The sequence below is a fragment of the Callorhinus ursinus genome, unplaced genomic scaffold (genome assembly GCF_003265705.2).
Source record: "Callorhinus ursinus isolate GAN/ISIS: 27379988/994484 unplaced genomic scaffold, GSC_fseal_2.0 scaffold2, whole genome shotgun sequence".
NCBI classification, from domain to species: Eukaryota; Metazoa; Chordata; class Mammalia; order Carnivora; family Otariidae; genus Callorhinus; species Callorhinus ursinus.
In genome coordinates this window covers 54543582-54567680 of record NW_027397064.1, presented here as the reverse complement: position 1 = coordinate 54567680, position 24099 = coordinate 54543582, and the positions used below count along the sequence as shown (strand labels likewise).

General features: G+C 38.0%; 1 protein-coding gene across 1 annotated transcript in view; it reads left to right on the top strand.

Annotated features, from left to right (window-relative positions):
• The first annotated feature begins 439 nt into the window (after positions 1-439).
• The window catches only part of MTX2 (metaxin 2), a 62986-nt gene continuing 39326 nt past the window's right edge, over positions 440-24099 (top strand). Inside the window, exons 1-2 of the mRNA XM_025850829.2 lie at positions 440-445; positions 998-1364. Of these exons, the coding sequence (XP_025706614.1) occupies positions 440-445; positions 998-1364 (373 nt within the window). The remainder of the gene's footprint in view (positions 446-997; positions 1365-24099) is intronic.

The following is a 24099-nucleotide window of genomic DNA, read 5'->3' as shown; positions in this document are numbered from 1 at the left end:
CGGATGATCTCTGAAGTCAGTTCCACCTGTAATATTTTATGCCTCTAAATCTGTAACATATCCTGATGTTTCCTTAATTGTATGCTTCTATATAAACTGTATAAAAAGCCACTTATGGATTTAATGTCTCCTCCTTTTCCTGCTCCTCTCACCCCCCAAAAGGGAGAAGTATGTGAAACTTATCTTGTTCTGCAAAATGAGCTTCTTTTCGGGTGTCCAGAATTGAAGGGCAAACTATCTCTCGGCTTAGGAGCTGCTCATGCCTCCTGTCTGGCAAGCACGTTTGAATAAAGGAATAAACACTAATGTCTGTCCAGGGACTAATCAATCTAGCAGTATAGTGAAACAGAGGAAATTCAACGTGGATTTGAATCTGGGCTTCATCATCCTCCCTGAGCAGGCAGTTTAAACTCTCTAAGCCTGTTTCCTTATCCATAAAATGGCGGTAACAATATTGACTTTTTGGTTGTTGAGAAGATGACATGAAATAGAATAGTGTATACATTTTTTAAAGGAACGGGTATGGTGCGCTTAAAAACATTACTTGCGGGCGCCTGGGTGGCTCAGTTGGTTAAGCAACTGCCTTCGGCTCAGGTCATGGTCCTGGAGTCCCAGGATCGAGTCCCACATCGGGCTCCCTGCTCAGCAGGGAGTCTGCTTCTCCCTCCGACCCTCTTCCCTCTCGTGCTCTCTGTCTCTCATTCTCTCTCTCTCAAACAAATAAATAAAATCTTAAAAAAAAAAACAAAAAAAAATTACTTGCTGGGGTGCCTGAGTGGCTTCCACTGAGGTCCTGACCTCAGGGTTGTGAGATCGAGCTCCGCGCCCAGCAGCGGTCCCGCAGCAGAGAGTCTGCCCTCCCCCTGCTCGGGCTCTCCTCTCAAATAAGTAATTCTTAAAAAAGAAAAAAAAAACTTGCTTAGAAAATTCTCGCTTAAAGAAAGCATACTGAAAACCTCCAGGATTCTCTCTTTCCGCCCCCCAGGCTGGAGCCTAGAGCGGTCGGGAACCAGGCACCCCGCCCCCCAGCCGCTCGGCTGCCGCGAGGAGATTGGGACTCGGGAACCCCCGCGCCAGGGGAGGAGCGCGGCGGTGGCGCCAGCGGAAGCGGTCTCCTTCCACTGTCAGCTGCGCCGGAAGTTCTTGGCCAGGCCTGGCGGTAACCTTGGGGTCCTCCCGCCTCCACCGGCGCCCGGGTGGGCTGTGTGAGTCCGAGCCTCAGCCGGCACCACGCCTGGTAGCAGCAGGAGACGCTGGGGTTTCAGAAGAGGACGCTGAGGGCCGTGAGGAGCGGAAACCGCGGGCGCGGGGCCGCCCAGCAGCCATGTCTCTGGCGGCCGAAGCCTTCGTCTCGCAAATCGCAGGTAGCGCGCGTGGCTTCGGGCTGCGGGTGGAGGCGGGGGCGGCGCGGGGCAGTCGCGGGGCAGTCGCGGGGAGCAGCGTGGGGTTTAGGGCTGCAGCTTTGCCTTTTGTGGCATTAGGTACTGAACCCAGGCCTGGGGATAGAGGCGGGCACGGAGTACCAGCCTCATCTCACGGATGAGAAAACTGAGGGGGAGACACTTAGCGAAGGTCACACCGCAGGGGCAGTAATAACGTCCTCCTTCTCGAGGGCTTACTTTGTGCAGCTCCGGTTGGGTGCGGAGGGCCTGGGGTGGGTGGAGTAGGCCGTGGGTCGGCATGGGGGGGCGTGGCCACAAGGGCCGGGTATTATAAGGCTTTAGTCTGAGAGTGGGGGTAGTAGCCTCGGTCGTGGGATCTGAAGTTTAAGGTGATTGTCACTAGTGAGTTGCCCTTGTTACCTGATGCCATTTAAGGGCCACCGAAGTTCTTGCTTCCTCTCCAAGCAACACAATATTACCGTTAAATCTCTAGGATTCACTGAAAAGTCTTTCAATTTACATACACTTTTTAGAAACACCTTTGATTTGATGGACTGAACGTGGCTGATGTAAATAGATTTCTGTTTTCGAGGTTCATTTACCGTAATGAAAGAAATTAAATATTGTTGAAGTGATAAGACTAGACGTAGGTATTGTAGGTGTGGGTTGATGGGTAATAGCTAATCTTTAAATGGAGTTATTCTTAATTTCCTAGCAGTATTTTCAGCATGAGTAAAGACACAGTTACCAGGATGAATGGGTGCATTTGAAATAAAGTAGTATTTTGGAAATGAAAGTACTGAATGTGTCATAAAATTTGCCAAAATGTTTTTCATTGCATTGCATTTGTGTGAACATACATTTCTTTTTTTCTTTTTCACTTAAATACATTGTTTTCTGGAAGAGAGAGAAGCTCTCACTAGATTACAAGCTTCATGAAAGTACGGATCTACCTGTTTTGGCCCTCATTGTATCCAGAACACCTACTAGTTGGTGCTCAATAAAAATTTGTGACCTGAATCAATGGGGTGGCTGGGTGATAGACATTGGGGAGGATATATGCTATGGTGAGCGCTGTGAATTGTGTAAGACTGTTGAATCACAGACCTGTACCCCTGAAACAAATAATACATTATATGTTAAAAAAAAGAAGGGGAAGAATGAAGGGGGGGAAATCGGACGGGGAGACGAACCATGAGAGACTATGGACTCAGAAACAAACTGAGGGTTCTAGAGGGGAGGATGTGGGGGGATGGGTTAGCCTGGTGATGGGTATTAAGGAGGGCACGTTCTGCATGGAGCACTGGGTGTTATACGAAAACAATGAATCATGGAACACTACATCAAAAAAATAAGTAAATAAATAGAAAAATAATTGTGACTTGAATCAATGAATAATCTTGAGATTTCAAACAATGATTATTTCTATTTTTACTGTTTATGTTAAAAGTTAGATCATTCGTTTAATTTCCATCTCTGCTATGTTAAAAAAATCAACCATTTCACATTGTATGCTGATTCTGGTATACTGTACCCATATGTCCCAATGTGTGATTTCTTCTAAAGAAAAAAATCATAAATGTCCTTTGATAAACTTTTGATAAGTTTGGAATTTTGTTTCAGTTAGTGAAATTTAAGAATTCCTAGGAATTTCATTTGTGTGCCATCTGGCTATTTGTAATCTATCACTCTAGAAGGAGGCATTTAAAGATGAATAATTCAATAAATGGTATTGGGATAACTCCAAGTCATAACACCACAAGAATAAATTCCAAGTGAATTAAAGATCTAAATGTAAAATAAGGACAAAAACCAAATTGTAATAAAATAATTAGGAGAAAATATAGGAGATAGTTTCAGTAATCTTGGGTAGCAGAGGAGGCCTGAGCAAGACACAGAATCCAAAATCCCTAGGAGAAAAAATTGGCAGATTTGATTGCAGAAAAGTATAAAAAGCTTTATATGATAAAACACATAAGTTTCTGTAAAAATTAATGAAAAAGACAACAGGATCAAGAGTAAAGGACAGGAACAGGCAGTTCACAAATGGAGAAATGCAAATGGACAATGAACATATGAAAAGATGCTGTCACTAAAAGTAGATAAAGTTTTCCATTTAGTTAGATGTGTAAAAATGAATATGATAATTTCTAAAACTGACAGGGGTATGGGGAAAAATCTACCCTCAAACTGTTGGTGAGTCTGTAAATGTACTTTTTGAGAACTTAATGTAGCAATATCGATTAAAATGCCATCCTTTGACCCAGAAACTTTTCAGGGAATTTTTATCTGATAGAAATAGGAGTACCATTATTTAAAACTATATATAGCAATATTCATTATAGCATTAATTTTAATAGCAGGAAACCAGAAATGTCCTAAATATATGTCAAATTATGGTATGTCCACATTATTACAAATAATAGAAATGAAGAGATATACCTGTTAAATATATTGGCTTGAAATTTATGATTATCTTAAGTAAAAACAAGTTATAGGATAATATATATACTGTATGAACCCATTGTTCTTAAATAAACCCTATATACACTTGTATATGTTTATGTAAGCAAAGAAAAACAGAATATTCAGCTCATTTTAACTAGTAATTTCAGAGTAATAAGGATAGGGAGTTGGTGGAGGGTAGTAGAGGAACTACATTTCTGAATTGTTCAAATTGTTAGAGTATTTTACTTATAATTTAAAATTTTAAAAGATTGTATTTGGGCAAGCAGTGAAATAAGGGGTGGCTAAAATAACAATTTATATGAAACATTATGTTTGACTTATAAGTGACGTGTAAGTGTGACTCAGAGCAAGCAGCTATGCAGAGTATTTTATTTATGGCAATAATTTGATTTTCTTGGAAGAGGTCAACCTCAAAAGATTAGAGATACATATCTATATACTTCTATTATAAATACAATAAATAATTGTGAATCGGTTTTTTTAGTTGAGTGCTCTCATTTTTAGTGTATTGCTTATTATTCTTCCTTTCAGTGGGTGTGAGCCAACACACTGATACTTCTTTTAGAAACATTTAAAGGCAGGGCGCCTGGGTGGCTCAGTCGGTAAGTGTCTGCCCTCGGCTCAGGTCATGATCCCTGGGTCCTGGGATCTAGTCTCGCATCCGGCTCCCTGCTCCGTGGGAGGCCTCCTTCTCCCTCTCCCACTCCCCCTGCTTGTGTTCCCTCTCTTGCTGTGTCTCTCTCTGTCAAATTAATAAATAAAATATTTAAAAAAAAATTTAAAGGGGTCTTACATCTATCAGTGATATTTTTGAGAGCCTTATTCTTTTTTTTTTTTTTAAAGATTTATTTATTTATTTGACAGAGAGAGACCCAGCTAGAGAGGGAACACAAGCAGGGGGAGTGGCAGAGGGAGAAGCAGACCCCCCGCGGAGCGGGGAACCGGATGCAGGGCTCCATCCCAGGACCCTGAGATCATGACCTGAGCCGAAGGCAGACGCTTAACGACTGAGCCACCCAGGCACCCCGAGAGCCTTATTCTTAAGGCATCTGTTTGGAAAACTTCTCTGAACTCCCCAACTTAAGTGAACCATTTTTGTCTCTTTACTACCAGTGTATTCTCCACCAAAATCCTGTAGTTCTTACTCCTTACTACTGTACCTTAGTGTTACCTCTTTATCTCCACCTCTGTTACCTTAGTTCAGGACTTTGTCCTTTCTCACTTGGATTACTGTAGTAGTGTCTGAATTGGTTTCCATGTTTCTGGTCTGTCCTCCTTCCAATACAGTCTCCACCCTACAAGCCTCAGTGGGGTTTTGTTTATGTTATTTTATTGTTATTTTCCTAAAATGCAAATGTGATTCCTCTCTTCAACTGTCATATGGCATATAAGACCTGCCATAAGTTAGTCCATCTCTTCAGCCTCATCTCTTGTCACTCTTAAATTCTCACCTTTCTAAACTATTTGTAGAGTTCATCTTTGGCACATATTGTCCTCCGCCTGAAATGTCCACTTTGCTTGGATAACTCTTGTTTGTCCTTAAGACTGGGCACATTTTAACCTGTAAGTCTCTCTTACATTTTTTCATGTTAAATGAGAACTGGTTCTTTTTCTCTTATTTTCTGATAATAATTATGATACATGGCCATTGTAGACAATGAAGTAATCCAAAAGAATCTGAAGAATAAAATAACAATCACCTAAAATCATAACACCCAGATTAAGACTTTAAAGTTTCACCATCATCATTAAAACTTTGGTAAGCAGAGCTATCTTGTTCTCTGCCCCTAAATTAAAAACAACAACAACAACACATAATATACAAAATATACATAAAAACGTGCATATTTTTTTGTAAGCTATTTTGTTGTATGACATTGAGATGTGTTTCCTTGTCTAATGGAATTACACATCATCATTTTCAGTGCCTATATAGTATTTCATTGTAATGAAGAAAGCATTATTTATCTAGTCTTATTTTGGTAGGTATTTAGTGTGTTGTATTAGTTCAACCAGAGAAGCAGAAACGGTAGGATCTTGATCTCTAGCTCTAGCTTTGTATCTGTGTCTCTACACACACATGCATGCACACACATACACAGGGAATTGGCTTGTGCTGTTGTGGGGGTTGGCCAAGCAAGGACCATGTCCGCAAAGTAGGCAGCCAGGAAGGGGGGATTCAGGAGGAAGAAAAGGCACATGCAGCAGGTGCTGCTTGCAGCGTATGAACTCATAGGCCCTCTGTTAAAAGACTTCCAACAAATTAAATCAGGCACACCCAGGATAATTTCCCTTTAGATGAATATAAAGTCAGCTGATTAGGGACTTCATTTATATCAGCAAAATTCCTTCACAGCAGCACCTACATTAGTGTTTGGATAACTGGGAGAAGGTGTTTATATGCTACACAATGGCTGTTGCTTCTCTTTTGTCCTCCCAGAGCCTGCTGGAGAATGTCCTTTGTAGCTCACGTAGTCAGAAACAGTAGAAAGGGAATTCTGGCAACTGTAATTCCATCAAGTAAGTTGATGTATCCTAAAGCCATCACTGGTATATATTATTTTTCTCTGATGTGAACAGTGCTTTCATAAACATATTTGTGTATCTACTGAGTAGTTTCTTTGGATAAATTTCTTAAAGTGGAAGAGGATTTTGAATTGTTCTTGTCATTTAATAATATGGAAAGGAAGGGTAAATTATGATTTTGAATTGGAATTTTGAATTTTCTTAATTTTTAATTTTTGAATTAATAGCTTGGATCTTTAGGTGATACGCTTGATATAAAACTTTAGAAGAGGAATAAAAATAATCCTGAATACTGAATCATTTTCAAAATTTTTTATAACAGCCTGAGTATTTTAAATTTTCATTTGCTTGTTTTTTTGTTGTTTTTAATGGCAAGATTTTCCAGTATATTACATGAGGTTTTTATTTTTCTTTTTAATTTTTTACTGTCACTGGGGTATATATCCTAGGGGAGGGTGGAGTATCCCCATCTGGGTTCTGTGAGCACATTTGGAGCAGTCACTGTAGCCAAAAGGATGGAGTACTGTGATGGATGAGCCTGACTCCCTTGCTTATCCCTGTGCTAGGAGTGACTCCAGGCTTTAGGGCTCCCCAGAGCCACCAGATACACATAAAAGGAGAGAGAGGTGCTGAACACTAAACAGTAGAAATCTCCCACAGTGTCAATCACTTTTTTTTTTTAAGATTTTATTTTTAAGTAATCTCTACACCCAATGTGGGGGCTTGAACTTCCAACCCCTGAGATCAAGAGTCACATGCTCCAGGGACTGAGCCAGCCAGGTACCCTATCAGTGACTTCATTCACCTTGCTTCTACACTTCCAACGGACTTTGGAGTAAGTCACATCTGGCTACTTACTAAATGTGTGACCTTGGGCAAATTACTTCCCTTTTTAAAGCTTTGGTTTTTTATCTGGAAAATAGTGAAGATAATTTTATATTTTTTAAAGGTGATGAGAAAAGGTAATAATGCTTAGCCTTGTGTCTGACACACTGTAAGCGCTCCATGAGTGTTCATTATTTTCATTTTTAGCTGTTTACCTGTTAGTTTTTCTCTTTTACCAGATTTTGCCTCTAAGAAGTGCTGGTCTGTTTTTTAGACATTGCCAAAATGTTTTAGCCTTAAAAACTTAGCTGATAATTATCTAGTTACTGATAATAAGAGTAAGCATCCCTTTTTGAGCCACTGTCCTAGATGATTTAGATACATAATTGCTAATATTAACAATTTGATCCTGTTTGATAGATATTATTCTTGTTTTATAGATGGAAATTGAAGCTCCTTAGGATATAGAATGTAAAGGTTAGGAACCAGGCCATGGGAGTAAGACAGAACGAGTTCTAAGCTCAGCTCTGCCTCTTGATCTTTGATTTTGGGCAGACTTTCCTGGGCCACAGTTTCCTTACAAAATCTGTAAAAGGGCATAAGATGTTTTATAACATATTTGAAGCATCTATTTTACAGTGGTACATGGTAGATTCTGTTACCACTTTTATTGCCCGAGAGCCTTTGAGGATACTATATTTGTAATGTTATCCTTTTGCTGTTTTGGACAGCATGTTGTCCAGAGTGTCTTTGTTTCTAGTAACCCTGTATCATCTTTCTGAATGACCTTATTACTTCACCAGTGCCTTGCTATATTTTAAGCATATCAGTTAATTTCATCATATTGTAATTATTAATCTTTTGAAATCAGTACAATATCTGTTCTGTTCTTTATTTAGAAGCTCAGTAAACTATATAAGGGCTAAAAAAAGACTTGCAATATTTCATTTATCTCATTGTGGGCATGTGGGTGCTTAATTATTTAAATTTATTAATAACTTCATTCTAGCAGTAGCATTAATTTATATTATGATCTGGAAAAGTAGTTTTATGGGTTCCATGGAACCCATATGTAAGCATCTTGAAAGTAAGTATTATCAAAATGGGCATGTTTACAACAGTTTGTTTTTATATCATCAATAAAGTATTTTCTATTTCATCCCTCTTCCACGTAAGTACTAGGACATGTGGACTTTATTTATTTTTTAGGGAGAGAGAATTTTATTTATTTAAGAAAGCATGGGGTTGGGAGAGGGCGGGGCAGAGGGAAAGGGAGAGAGAGAGAGAGAGAATCTTAAGCAGTCTGAAGCTTAGCACAGAGCCTTGCTTGCGGCTCAGACTCACAATCCTGAGATCATGACCTGAGCCGAAATCAAGAGTCAGGCATTTAACAGATTGAGCTAGCCAGGTGCCCGGGAAATGTGAACTTTGAAAGCAGTTTGGAAGGGTACTAGAAGCTCAAAGAAGTGGAAAACATAGTTTAAAAGTCCTTTGTAAAATAGAAGTGATGCTATTGCTCACAAGGCTTATTGAGAATGCAGAAAGTGATAGAGTTATTATATCTGATAGTCAAAGGTCTTAGAGCTGCATGCCTGACTAAAGATGATGATTGTAGCAGATAATTGAAAAAATACAGTGCATTCAATTCTTTTATTTGTGAAGATAAAGATATATTGTTAGTTTTACTTAGTATTCTGAGGGTTCTCCAGGATTGAAGAAGGCACTGAGGAATTATTGAGAAGTTATTGAACTGGCCATCGCATTTCAGAGACTCTTCTTTCATTCATATTAGTCATGTGAATAGTCTCATACTGTAGTGTGTATCACCTGGCACATGTGAAGGGGGCATTGAAGGGGCAGATGGAAAAGCAAAGCAAAGACAAAATAGGTTCTACTGCAGAGTAGAGGTAAAGTACAATTTATTGAGAGCAGTGTGGCTTATTTTATTTTATCATACTTACATTCATGAATAGGTTGGAAACCAAATTCTCAGAGGCAGTGTTTTGTTGCCTTTTAGAAAACTTTGATATGATGTTAAGATCTTGAAGTAGTCCATAGTTAATCATAATGTGAGTTTTAATTTTCTTGTATGCTTTATTAACATTCCGTACTCTGAAATTACATGATTTTTTAGTTTTTAATTTAAAAGATTTGGTGATGGGTACCCCATAAAGATTTGCTAGTCTTATTTCTGTGAAGACTTTTGAGTCATTAACGTTAGCTCAAGCCCTCCATATTTGAGTGAAAATTGAAAGAAAATATCATCAAACTTTTTAACAGTTTTCAGACATTTTTGAAATTTCTTGATAAGCAGTTATCAGATGGACCGAAGATACCAAATGGAGATGAGATATTAAATTCAGGCTTCTCTTTTTTGTTCAAAGACAAATTACAATATTCAACAAATCCAGTTATAGACATTTATGTGTAGAAGTATTTGCCTTGCCAGTAAGAGAAATGCATGTTTTAATTTTTTATTGCTTTGTAAATGATCCTCTATTCTTGAACACTTTCTTATTTTTGTACGCTTTATAAATGAATCATGGTTTTGAACTTTTCTACATCAGTAATAAAAATGAATTTTGATTGGTTTGTGATAAAGAGGGTTCTTTTCATAAAAACAGTCATTTTGTCATGGCAATTCCCATTAACTGTAACTGCGTTAGCAAAATAGAAACCGTAAAAAGCGTTTCATTGTGCTTATACACTTAGCTATGTTTTTGTGCTGATTATATATTTTTATCTTTAAGAACTTTTATAAGCCAAAGAAGTTTCTTCATGACTTAATCCGCATTTGGATTCTCAGAAAAGTTTGTTGGGTATATTTATCCCAGGGGATGTAGTATCCTTGGATATTGTCATGGAATTGCCCCCATATCATATTCCATTACCTGGACAAACTAGAGCACTGACTACAACTTCATACAAATAAATTGTATCATTTATTAGACGGGAAGAGGGCCATAATTACTCCAGCATTTATTTCTGTAAGCTAATACTGGCAGCTGATGCTTTAATGATCTGGCCTTTTGTTAACCTCCTTTTCTTTTGGTTATTAGCCTTTATATTATAGGGGAATGTTTTGGCATCATGAATGTAAGCTTCTGATTTTTTTATGTATAAATTAAAAAAGATTATATGTTAATAAGAATGTAAAAGTAAAAGCTACTTTCTTTTTTTATTAGACATTGTTATAATTGTAATTTTTACTGTCCCTTCAGTTTAACATCCTAGTTTGGCTAGAGGATGAGAACTGGTTATGTAATATTAACTATTTATGTGGTAATTTATATTTATTTTTTAGCTGAGATTGTGAATTACTCTTTTTTTTGAGATTGTGAATTATACTTTTTTTAAAAAAAAATATTTACTTGAGAGAGAGAAAGCAAGCTCAAGCAGGTGGGGGGGAAGGGTAGAGGGAAAGGAAGAAGTAGACTCCCCACTGAGCAGGGAGCCTGATCTGGGGCTCGATCCCAGGACCCCGAGATCTTGACCTGAGCCGAAGGCAGACGCTTACCTGACTGAGCCACCCAGGTGCCCCAAGATTGTGAATTATTCTTGATGTGTTTTCTTCTTAAACAGATTGCTCTGTCTTGCCATATATACTTGTACTGATTTTCCCATACTGTCATTTTGTGGCTGTTTGGAGAAGGTAAAATGATTTTAATATTAAATATTTTGAAAGGGAGATAATTTTTAGAAATGATAGATTGTAGTTTAAAGACACATATAAAGTATGTTTCATTATTTACTGTTTTGGATTATCTTTGTATCATAGGTAAATGGCTTTACCTGTCTGCTTCTTACAAAAAGATTATTTAGCTGAGTTTAGCTAGCATAATTACATCAATTTTCTCTTGGATTATTTTTTTTCTCATTTCTTGAATAATGTAGCAGAGTTTCTGATGGAGGTAAGCCATTGTAGTCACTGGGTTCCAAATTCTGGGGACTGGAGGTCAGGGAGCCAAGGTGTGGCCAGGAAGTTGGAGAGTGAGATATCACAAAGGTAAATTTCAAGTAATGGGTTAATAAAATGGCACTGACTAGAGGGAGGGTGGAAATGTCAAAATCTATGCCTGAAGCAGTGAATGGAATTTATAAATGTAACATGGTCAGGAGTCAGCTTGGTAACTGATTTAATTCTGAGGCTTCATTCAGATGGATTAATATTTAATTCTGTCTTTAATGATAGATCTGTGAATAATAGTAACTATCAAAACTGTAACTGTTCAGTTACTATTGTAGTATACAAATCACACCACAATTTAGGGCTGTAAAGCAGTCATTTTATTATGTTCGTGGATCCTGTGGGTCAGGTCAGACAGATCACAGGAGAGATGGCTTGTTTCTACCTCACAGTGTCTGGGTCCTCACCTGGAAAAACTCAAAGGCTAGGGATCCAACAATAGTGGGCTGGAAACATCTGGAAGCATCTGCACTCACATGTCTAAGAATTGCTGACAAGAAACTCAGCTGTGGTTGTTTTCTGGAATATTTATGCATGGCCTCTCCAAGTGGCCTGGGGCTTCCTTGGAGCCTGGGAGCCTCAGGGTAGTCAGACATTTTACTCAGTGCTCCAAAGGCATTTGTTCAAGTTACCAAAGGAGAAGACGCATCACCTTTTATGACCTTGCCTTGGAAGTCTTAAAGCATCACTTCTGCCATATTCTGTCTGTCACAACAGAGTTACAAGTCTGCCCAGATTCAAGGGGAGGGGATTTAACTTTATCTCTTTTTTTTTTTTTTTTTAAAGATTTTATTTATTTATTTGACAGAGAGAGAGCGAGATAGCGAGAGCAGGAACACAAGCAGGGGGAGTGGGAGAGGGAGAAGCAGGTTTCCCGTGGAGCAGGGAGCCCGATGTGGGGCTCGATCCCAGGACCCTGGGATCATGACCTGAGCGGAAGGCAGACGCTTAATGACTGAGCCACCCAGGCGCCCCAACTTCACCTCTTGATGGGCAGATGGGGTAGGTGGGATGTTGGTGAGGTTCTAGAAGAGTTTGTAGGACAGGTTATACTGTTGTGGCCATTTTTAAGAATGTAATATGCCACAGTGGACAAGGTGGTAATATACTGGTGCAGAGGGGTCAGCTGAGTCTGTTTTAATTAGATCTGGGAACGGACTAGTTCCATCCATTTGGTTCTAAAACAAGATGGGGTGGATGAGAGGTGGGTGTAGGTAGAATGGTGTGTAAAGTGGTAGGGTGTTAATTGCACATTACAGTCAATTATCTGTGGAGCTCTCTAAAACAAGCCATGCTTGTATTACATGGCATTTCTCAAACCTCATGCACGCGCTTGCACATGTTCCCTTTTTTCTCACCAAAGGCCCGTTATATGTGAAGGTAGAGGGCAGCTCTAGGGCAATTTTTAGGTGTATATATATATTTTTAAAGATTTTATTTATTTGACAGAGAGAGACACAGCAAGAGAGGGAACACAAGCAGGGGGAGTGGGACAGGGAGAGGGAGAAGCAGGCTTCCCACAGAGCAGGGAGCCTGATGCGGGGCTCGATCCCAGGACCCTGGGATCACCTGAGCCAAAGGCAGATGCTTAACCATCTGAGCCACCCAGGCGCCCCTAGGTATATATATTTTTTAAAACACTCCATAGATGATTGGACCATGCACCTCTTGTTAGGAACCATTAAACAATTTGGAGAGAAAGTGAGTTTATGAGTTTCCACTGTTGAATTTAGTACATATTATTGAGATGTAATCATTCCTTAATTTGCTTTGATGGTTTTATTTCCAGAGTAATAGCAACTTTTTGCTGTCAGGTATCTTTCAGGCTTTAGATAGCAAAAGACCTGCTTGATTCCTACAGAATATATTTATTTGTTAGGTTGAGTACCTAATTTGCGCCAGGTCCTTGGCTAGGTGCTGAGTTACCTAGAATAGTAAAACAATTCTTGCCTTTGATGAACTTAATATTCTTATGTAGGACACATCCATTGAAATGGATAATTTCAATATAAAGTGGTGTATTGTTTAATAGAAATGGTAATTTAGGTAGTCTTTACTGAGCATGTTTTGTCCCTTCTCAAACTGAATTGAGGTGTTGGATTTTTAGTAAACATCTCAGCTCCTCTCCCTGCCCCTCACCTTCTGTCTGGCACACTTCTGTTTATGTTTCGGACCCATTTCAGATTTTATCTCTTCTTGTGAATTCTTTCTTGTCTTCCTGAGGCAGAATATGTACTTCTGGTCTGACACTTCTGTTAATATTAATTATTGATATATTCGGTAAGCTAGAGACTGTAGTAAGGCACTTACATGATTTAGGTAACATTTCCCCTTTTTACAGATGAAGTAATTGAGGCAAGAATAGGTTAAGCAACTTGGTCAAGATCACTCAGATAATAAGTTGTAGAGTTGAGAGGGGAACTCAAATATGTCTGACTTTAAGACCTATGTTTTTCTCTATACCACCTGTATTCACTTACTGTATTTTAAACTTTTTAAAAAAGATTTATTTATTTTAGAAGGGGGTAGAGAGAGAGAACACATCTGCGCACACGGAAGGGGGGAAGGGGAGGGGCAAAGTGGGAGGGAGAGGAACAAGCTGACTCTGAACTGAGCGTGGAGCCCATCACAGGGCTTGATCTCAGGACCCTGAGATCATGACCTGAGCTGAAACCAAGAGTTGGATGCTTAACTGAGTCACTCAGGTGCCCCTCACTCATTGTATTCCAAGTGGTTATATGTATCTCAGTCACCTGTTCTCCCTCCAAACCCCTCTCCATGCTCTCTTACCCACTCAACAAAGTTAGATCCTAGAGAGCAATGATAGTTTTATATTCATATTTGTCTTTTTATCATATTTTGGTAGTTTGGTAGTTTATAAAAACCTATGTTTAGTTAAATGCCTTTAGTATGTATTTTCCCTATGTCTCTGAGGATTTTCTACCTTTTCGCTCTTATTCATGAAGGGATTCTGTGATGGTTGGGCTGTGTTATCTTGTTCCTTGTTTTTTTTTGTTGTTTGTTTTGTTTGTTTTGTTTTTGTTCTTGGGGAATCTTGCAGTTTTGCCAAGATTTTAGGAGGTGTAACGACACATTTAATCTTCTGTAGGATCATTTGTTTCATGGCTAGCTGGGAGGAGTGAGGAAGGCTGAATGGGAAGGGGATGGAAAGGAATGGTCACCTAGCTTGATGTGAGAGACTGAGTATATGTAGAGTACTGAGAGTAGTAAGCACATAGTAGATACTTAAAAACATAGGTCCTGTTACTACAGTGATTGTGTTTGATTTAAAGTAGTGGGAGAATTGCTCCTTAGTTTGAGAGACACCTATTTTCCATTTTCTAGGATTAGATTTGGAGAACTATTACACCTTGAATATTAACATTGTTAACATTGTTGAGGTCTGATATTTGTGTGGGGCTGTTTGTCTTCTCTGGGTTTTTTTGGCTAGAAATTGCATTTTTCATCATAATCAGCTGTTTTTGTGTAGTTCTGCTATTGATCTAATATTCATCTCCATTTCTGAGAAAAGTTCAGACATGGTGTCAGTGTTTGTTCTTTATGAATTTTACCATTTTTTAAAAGAGAATTCAATTTTGAGTCCTGGCTACCAGGTTCATATCCATAACCCCACGTAGTTGGCCTGCTTTTAATTGGAAATTAATGAAAAATGGCTGATTATTTTTATAATCTGACAAAGTCTAAACATGGCCGTTTGGGAAGATGATGTGTACCTACTAAGAAAGAATGGAAGGTTTTAAATTCAACTTGTATCCACTTTAACCTCAATTATTGGCTTGTTGATGCTGTGAATTAGTTTTCTTGACCCTTGTTAACCTCCAGAAGTTTGTTAGTTTTATGAAATTGATCCTTTTTGAAATTGATCTCCAGTTTCACATAGATAGGTTTAGATGGCTCATGTTCAAGCCTCATAATGACTAACTTAATTTTACTTTCCTTATTGATTACATCTAATGGAAAAACTATCATTTAACCACTTTGGTTCCAAAATAAGTGAGGTCTGCATTCATTAATCTTAAAGGCTTACTCTGGAACACTATATAAAATTGCAACATGTCACTAAGGCATGTTTTAAAACATGGCTTTAAGCCATATGTGCAAATATTTAAGTAGAATAAGGTGGACAAAAATCTTCTTGAATAAATTAAACCACACAGGTCCTCACTACCACATTCCCTGAGGCAAATGAATGAAAGAGGTGAAAAGAACTTAATCTTCTATCAGGTGTATTCTGTGTCCCAGGGACAGCCTTTTTTTGTGGTATTTACAGACCATCTGCATCAGATTTACTGGGAGTGCTTGTGGCATGTTTGGATTCTTGGTCCTCATCTCTACAGTATCAGAATCTCAGGGTTTAGGGTTTGGTGGAAATACATAATTTTACGAAGTTCCGCAGATGATTCTTACTAAGGGTTGAGAACTACTGTTGTAGGATGATTATAATTGCTTTAATTTAATAATTAATTATTACCCAAGAATGTTTCTTTGTGGGCTGTGGAAGAGGTTAGCTGAAACAGCTGTGTGTTCACTGACTGGAGCCAGGCTACCTGGGGGCAGACCCTGGCTCTTGTTACTTACAAATACTGTGACTTTGAGCAAATTACTTATGCTTGTGCCTCAGTTTTCTTGCTGTAAAATAGGGATAATAATAATAGTGTCTGCCTCATAAAGTTGTGAGATAGTTAACATGTCAAGCACTTAAGTGCACACTGAGCACAGTAAGAGCGTTTAAATTTTCATTTACCTCAACTTTATTGAGGTATAGTTTACATATGTTTTTAAAGTATACAATTCAGCGATTTTTTAGGATATTTACAGAGTTGTGATCATTACCACAAATTGTAGAACATTTCCATCATTGCAAAAAGAAATCCCTTGCCCATTTACAGTCACTTCTGTTCCCAGCCTGAAACAACCGTTAATTTACTTTCTATCTCTGTAGATTTGCCTGTTCTGACATTCCATATAAATGGAATAATGCAATTTGTTTTCTTTAGTGACTGGCTTCTTTCACTGGGCATAATCCCTTGGAAGTCCATCCCTGTTGTAGCGTGTATCAATACTTGGTTCCTTTTATTGCCACACGCTATTCTGTTGTATGGATAGACCATGTTTTGTTCATTCATTCATCAGTAGTTGGTCATTTGGGTTGTTTCCACTTTTTGACTATTGTTAAAAATGCTGGTGTGAACATTCGTGTATAAGTCTCGCCGTGGATATGTTCTTTTCATTTCTCCCGGGTGAATACCTGGGAGTAGAACTGCTGAGTCATCTGGTAACTGTGTTTAGCATTTTGAGAAACTGCCAGCCTTTTTAGATTCCTGCCAGCAGTGTGTGAGTTCCAAATTCTCTACATCTTTTCAACATTTTTTATTTTCTGTCTTGTCGATGATAGCCGTTCTGTGGGTGTGACTGCGTTATTGTGGTTTTGACTTCCATTTCTCTCATGACTAATGATACTGAATATGTTTTCATGTGCTTGTTGGTTATTCATATTTATCTTCTTTGGATAAAAGTGTTCAAATCCTGTGCCCGTTAAAAATTGTGTTAGTTGTCCTCAATTATTGAGTTGTAATAGCTTTTTATGTATTCTGGATGTAAGATTTATGAGTCTTGGGGAATCTTAGCTGTCATCACCATTATCGTTATCTACCTAGATAGAAATTTAGGTAGTGTTTGACGGAAGGAGATAGATTCTCTTTATTTTCTGGTTTCATTGGGGCCTAATGTGAGAGGGGAAGCTCTGCCCTCTAGTAGTAGTCTTCAATTTTCAGTTTGTTTGCTTTCTGTTCTCTGCTTTCTGAATGAGAGGTTATTAGAGCTCATTTGCCTTGCTTAGTAATTCTGCTCCATCATTCATTCATGTGCCCTCACTTTGGGTCATTTTAATAGCCCTTATAAAAGGGATCCCAGAGTGTTCCTTAGCTCCTTATACCATGTGAGAACAGAAGGCAGAGACTCAGAAGAGGACCTTCACCAGAATCTGACCATGCTTGGCATTGCTGATCTTGGACTGCCAGCCTCCAGAACTGTGAGAAAGAAGTTTCTGTTGTTTATAAGCCCCCCAGTTGTGGTATTTTGTTATTGCAGCCCAAATGGACTAAGACAGTAGCCTTACCACTATGTTACAGAAAGCTTACCTGCCAGTGTTTTTAGGTTTATGGAAGTGGCACCATGACACTGCACTTCCAACATGAGCCATTTTCGGACATGAACATTGATCTCTGACTATTGAGGTGATGGGAGAATGGTTTTAAACTCTTTTTGTGCTAAGAGTCACTTCCTGCTTGTACATTCTGTGTAATATCTTTAAACATCCCCTATGAAACAGTAGCTTAGGGAACATTGCTATTTAATACTTTCTTGGTTAGTATTCTCTTGGATACAGGGTTATCTTTGGATTGTCCTATACTATAGTCTGCAGGTTGAATTGCTTTAAATCTAACACATAGTTCTTAAAATTCTAGTTTTGATGAAGTCCCGTGTCATCAGACTGAAAGTCTAGACATCTTAGAAATCTATTTTAAATGAAAGCTTTATGTCGTAACTGCCTAAAACTTGATAGGTGTCTGTGTTGCAATCATGGAGATCATCAGCATAGTAATTATGTCAAACTAGTAAACTTATTTCCTTCTTTTCTCTTTGTGTCTTGTAGTAACTTGTCCATGTTTGTGAGCTGCCAAATGCTTTTCGAATATTTTGTTATCTCAGTAGTATTTGCATTTATACCTTTGGCAGAAAGCCACCCAAATTTGGAGATAGGTTATACATGTTTCTTACTCCTTTTGTATAATACTGTCTAAATAAGTCTTAGGAAGCTGAAGAGGTGACATCTATGAGCTTTTGGAATCTAGTTGCCTAAGGATAAACTGGGTTTGACTTCATTAGTGCACAAATGATAGGGTTGTGTAGAGTTGTTATGGCATTAATCAATTTGATGGATTGGAAATATGACAGTACTGAAGCAGCATGTAATATTAGTGCCTGTTATTCTACAAATTATGTCTTCACCTCCATTCATATGCCAGAAGAGTCATGTTGTGCATTAAGAATGCAGAACTTCAAAAACAACAACAGAGGGTACTTCTTTCCATGGCCCTTCTCTTGTCCTCTTAGATTAGATCACAACAATAGACTTTGGAATTAAACTTGTTCATTAGGTCATAGCACTTGCATACTATGGAATACTCTGTATTGAATGGCATAGATAGATTATCTGCCCCTAGAATGACCCAACTTGATACTTGACAGATTACTGCAGGTAAAAGGTAGCACGTGTAAGAGACGTGGGCATATATATATATATATGAATTTATGGGCCAGTAGTTATTTCTCTATAAGTTATAATTGAGTAGTAGTAGATTTGTTGTTGTTGTTACATTGTTTTGGCTGATAAAGCTTAAAAATAGTGGGTACCTTAAAGATTATCAGATGAGAAGCAAATATGTATTTTTGGGGGCTGTGGGTATTGTTTTACCCTGTGTGCATTTCTAACACTAATTTATTTATTTATGCTTTTATTTTATCTTACAGCTTTCAAAAGTCCAAGAGTATCCTCTCTCTTTTTTAAATTTTTATTTATTTTATTTAAAAAAAAGATTTATCCATTTATTTGAGAGAGAGAGAGAGATAGTGTGCACACACCAGTAGGGGGAAGGACATGGGGAGAGAACCTTCGAGCAGACTCCCTGTTGAGCGCAGAGCCCCACATGGGGCTCAGTATCACGGCCTGTGAGATCATGATCTGAGCCGAAACCAAGAGTTGGTCGCTTAACCGACTGAACCACCCAGGTGCCCCCCTCTTTTTTTTTTTTTTTAAAGATTTCTATTTATTTGAGAGAGAGAGAGAGAGAGAGAGAGAGAGAGAGCATGGGGGGGGGAGGATCAGATGGAAAAGCAGACTCCCCGCCGAGCAGGGAGCCTGGTGTGGGACTCCAGGATCATGACCTGAGCTGAAGGTAGTTGCTTAACAAACTGAGCCACCCAGGTCCCCCCCCCCTTTTTTTTAAATTTTATTCTTCTCCAACATAAATACTTAACAGGAGTGGAGAAAATGTCTTTGAAAAATTTAAAAACACTCCTTTGGATAAAAAAAACTCCCATTCCACTGAAGACTGACACTTTAGGAGGCGTGTCCTTTGCTTCTGGTAAAAAAGACACTAAATGTGAAATAACTGCAGAATTGGAAAATAGGTAAAAGGCTAAGTAGGTAAAAGACTTTTAACAAAGTTTGTTGGGTAGAAAATTAGCTATGATGTACTCTGATATTTGTTTTATTTCTAGATGTTCTTTTATTTATATCTATAAAATAGGAATATGTTTTTTCTTTATAAAAATAATAAAAACTTTCATGGGTCTTTTGCTAAGGACTAAGAAGTCATTCTAATTTGAGATAATGAATTAATGTCGGTCACTAAGTACCTTAGAGTAAGTTATTGCTGTGTTATGAAAATGATGTAGTAGTTTTTTATTATGAAAGAGTTTCTGAAAGGTGGATAGTTTTACTTTGAAACTCTTGAAATAAAGATATTAGCTTTAAATGATACTTAGACAAAAAAATTAAATCTAGCTTAATTTGTATTTCAAATTACTGTAAATTACTGTAAATGCCACATTGAGTTTAGAGCAATTGAGAAGCCAAGTCTTTAATAAGTAATCTCAGGACCGTAGGATTTTTCACATTCTAGGGACTTACTGCTTAGAGAGAGAGATAAGCTACTGACATAATAATAGAATGGAGCAGAAAGTAGTATGATATAAGACAAGTACAAACTGCTATGGACAATATAGATAAAAGAGAAGTTAGATTTGTTCAATTCAAAAGCCTTCTTCATGTAGGTGGCATTTAACCTTGGTGTTGAAAAAGGTATAGGATTTGGGTATGTGGTGGTGCAGGGAGTATTCTGGACAGAGGGGAAGAAGTGGAGCAAAGTCACAAAGGTGAGAAAGTAGGAAGTATATAGGGGAAATTTTAGGTACTCTGGTAGGATAGGAGGGTCTTGTTGTATTCCCCCCTCCCCGCCATTAATTTGTGTGTGTTCTTTCCAACCTTTTCTCATAGTCAAAAAAGATGATTTCACTAGAATAGAGGAGGACTCATCTTTGTTCAAGGGTATATGAGCGGCTGGGTTCCCTGCTAAAATGTCAAATAAGTAATTATTTAATTAGAGCAGTGTTTTTCAAAGTGGAGTGGGGTATATACCCCCTGTGTACGTAAGACAATCCTTTGAAGTATGGGAAGAAACTTGGACTTCAATTTATTTTTTAACTCTATTTTCTTTTTTCATATATGCTTTATAATGTGCATGATTTGTTGGCTTAGGAGTACTGACCATATGATTTCTAAATCTATTTGGGTCCGAATGCTCAAATCTTTTATTGATGGGGACGTTTTTAAAAAGTGGTGGTGCCTGGGTTAGAGGTATAGGCTGTGGAAAGGGGAGTACTGAGATGACACCTCAGATAACTGAAGGCCTTGGGCTAGTGTTAGGAGGGCTACAACAGTAATATCAAGTGGGAACTAGTTTATGGAATTAGATTCTGCCAGCTATTTAGGCAGCTGTTTGGTATTTTTATATTTGTGTTACTGGTTGTAGTATTAAAGTTTTCCTGGTCAAGTTTCCCTTTTTTGGCCATGCTGTTTGTTTGTTTGGCCAAAAAAGAAATTATAATTTCTTTATCTTCTCTGCTGCATGGTTAGCCTAAACAGTACAGAGTAGTAATGGTACTGATAGTGGTAATAATATTTATTCAGCCAGCATTTACTGATTAGGTACTAAGTTCTGGGGATGAGGTGGTAAGCAAAGATCAGAAATGAACACTGGATTCATGATGTTTATGTTCTATTAGGGGAGAGAATCAGTCCTCAATTCAGTGTAAAACTGTTGTCTGTGGTAAGTGGTACAAAGGACAGTGCATGCGGTCAAGCTTGTAAAGAGAGTATTTGAACTATTTAGGGAGGATCAGTAAAGGCTTCCCTCAGGACAGGACTGGCTACAGAATGTGTAGGGTCCAGTGCAAAATGATCACATGAGGCCCCTTGTTCAAAAGAATTCCAAGACTAACAGCAGAACATGAAACTAAATGCAGAGCCCTTCTAAGCACTGGCCCTGTGCAGTTGCTCAGGTGGCACATCCAGGTAGCCGGCCCCTACATCTCAGCATGTTTGAGCTGAGACACAGTAGGAGTGGGAGATAGCTCCAGGCCAGATACAGCACAGATGAATCTCTGGGGCAGGAAGGAATATGGTGCATCCAGAAACTGGCTGAAGGCCAGTGTGACTGTAGTGTAGAGTAGGTGGAGTGGAGTTATGATGAGGCCAGAAGGCCAGGGAGGTAGAGTGGGTGATGTGTAAGGTCAAGTTGAGGAATCTCATCTTTATTCCAAGAGCCACACCAACTGTTGATGTGTGGGAAGCATAAAGTTTACTTTTGATGTGCTAATAATACCAGTATCTTGTACCTTGACAACATTGGACAGCAGTCTCTCCCGGTCCCCATTTCCTACCATACTTTTTTTCAGAAGCTTTGAGTTTCTCCTTCTGTATGTATTCTAAGGCTGGTCTTTCCCAAAGGCAAGTTTAAAAAGGCACTTCATACTGGGAGTGTTTTTGGTGGTAGAAGTTGAAAATAGCATAGATGAGTCATGAAATTTTGTTCACTATTGAATTAGTTTATGGTCTAAAACGTTTTGGGTCAATGGAAGTAAAACTAGTAACAGATAAAAATGTTTTATTATTGTTTAAGATGTTTCTTTTTAAATGCTACAGATTTTTAAGGTCTGTTGTTAGCACTATAATTATAAATTCTTAAACTCCCTCTTTTTCACGTGCTCAGGAGTAAGGGGTGGGTATTGACTTGCCTAACCTTGGGAAAGAGAAATAGGGAAGCAGTTGCATTTTTGGACTTTGTCCTTCATGTAATAGTGTTCTCGGTAAAGAAAACTTCAATTAATATTATCCAAATCAAGAAATAGGCATTGTTCTTTGTCATGTGTGGATAATAGTGTTCATGATTTGTGGATTTACTTAATGAAGGCAGTTAGTAGAGTTCATTTCCTGGAAAGATACTTGCATGGTTGGTTTGTAGATCCATTGCTGTGCCACACACTTAGGATTTTCACTTTTGGCACTCTATCGAATAACACTCTAGCTATTTCTTCTCCCATGTTATGTTTAAAATGTAATTAATTATTTGAGCTGGTTCATGTAGGCGATGCACTTAAATCAGTGATATTTGTATACTTTGAGCTGCTCATGGGTGAGATAGGTAGTTGATCATTCCTTGCATACTCCACCACCATTTCTTGCCTCCTGGTCCATGGATACACTGGAATGCTGTGCTGCTAAACTGACATATATATAGGGTTATATCAGCCTACTTGCCCTATCTTTTTAAATGATAGGTTCTATTTGTGAAGATAACATCAGATGTTTTGGAAGAGTTACTTTATGAGAATTTATTTTCAACAGTAAATTCTGAGTTGGAATATATTTTGTATACTGGATCAAGGAAAGCATACACCTTCACCCCAGTTTCCATCTTTAGATTCTTATTAATAACAGAAATTTTAGTATTTGTAGGCTTCTTTATTTTTATTTGTGATCAGGTTTATTTACTTTCACATATGTCTGTTGTATTAGATCTGGAGAATCCATGGTGGTGATAATAAATTAACTTTTACCTGGTCATTTAGAACTCATTGCTGCTTATATGAGAACTCTACTGTATTACTGAGTAGTAAAGTAGCTTCTGATTAATCAGAGAATACTTAAATTATATTGAGCATCTGCTTAATGCTAAGTGTATGTTACTCCATTGTTTTGAAAACTTGTAATCCATGTCTAGTACAGTACATATAAAACCTAGCTAACCATAAGTTAAAATTGCCAGAATATTTAATTAGTACACCCCATTGCTTTAACATAGTTAATAGTACTAAGTTCAGTAAAACTTTGATTAGCCAGAATGTTGAGGGAACAGAGTGGTAGATTTAATCAGATATCCCCTGTCTTTCTTTCTACACACAATTAATGTATGCAAAACACGGTACAGGGTGGCAGACACAGACGGGACACATCTGTGCCCTCAAGAAACTTAGTTTCAATATCTTCGAAATTTTTGTAAATTTTATTCTTATGCTTTATTGCTTTAATTAGATTTAGATGCATATAATTGAATCTTTTTTAAAATAATTGACTCTTCAGTGATGTAGGATTTTACAACGAATGAACCTCATTGTATTGTTTCTCATATAGATGTAAACGGTATAGGTGTGCTGACCATACAGTTTATCCTAAAAGGTTATTTTTTAGTAATTTGCTGATGTCAGCTTGTTTTTGTTTCCTTGACTTTTATTTTAAAAACTATTTACCCAGGTTAATTGGGTTCTTATTAAAATTCTGCTTTGTTACAAGTTTACAGTAACATATAATAAATATTTAGTTTTACTTCCTTTTTGGTATGTGACTTGAAACTCAGTAGCTTTTATATATATATATATATATATATATATATATATGAGCAACAGCATACAGAACGATGTATGGTACATTATTTGCTTGAGGTTTTCATGGTATTATCCCTAAATATGAGTCTAATTTTACGTAGCCCAGACCAAACCAAAAGTATCATTTATAATTTATCATAATATGATTTTTTTCCATTTCATTCTGAAGTATGAGTTAAAGGAAATTAAAGAGTTCCTCCCCCCCACTCGCTGGGCTATTTAGTGCATCTCAGTGAGAGGTTAAGAGTTATGGTCAAGTCTGACTTCGGGCCTGAAATTAGTTTTACTAGCTTTATTTCACATTGTAGGTACTTACTGCTTCATCATGCTATTCCACTTCGTTTTTGTGGAGTGGTGGTGGTGGTGGGTTCAAGGTAATGGAATGTTCTATAATACAACAGG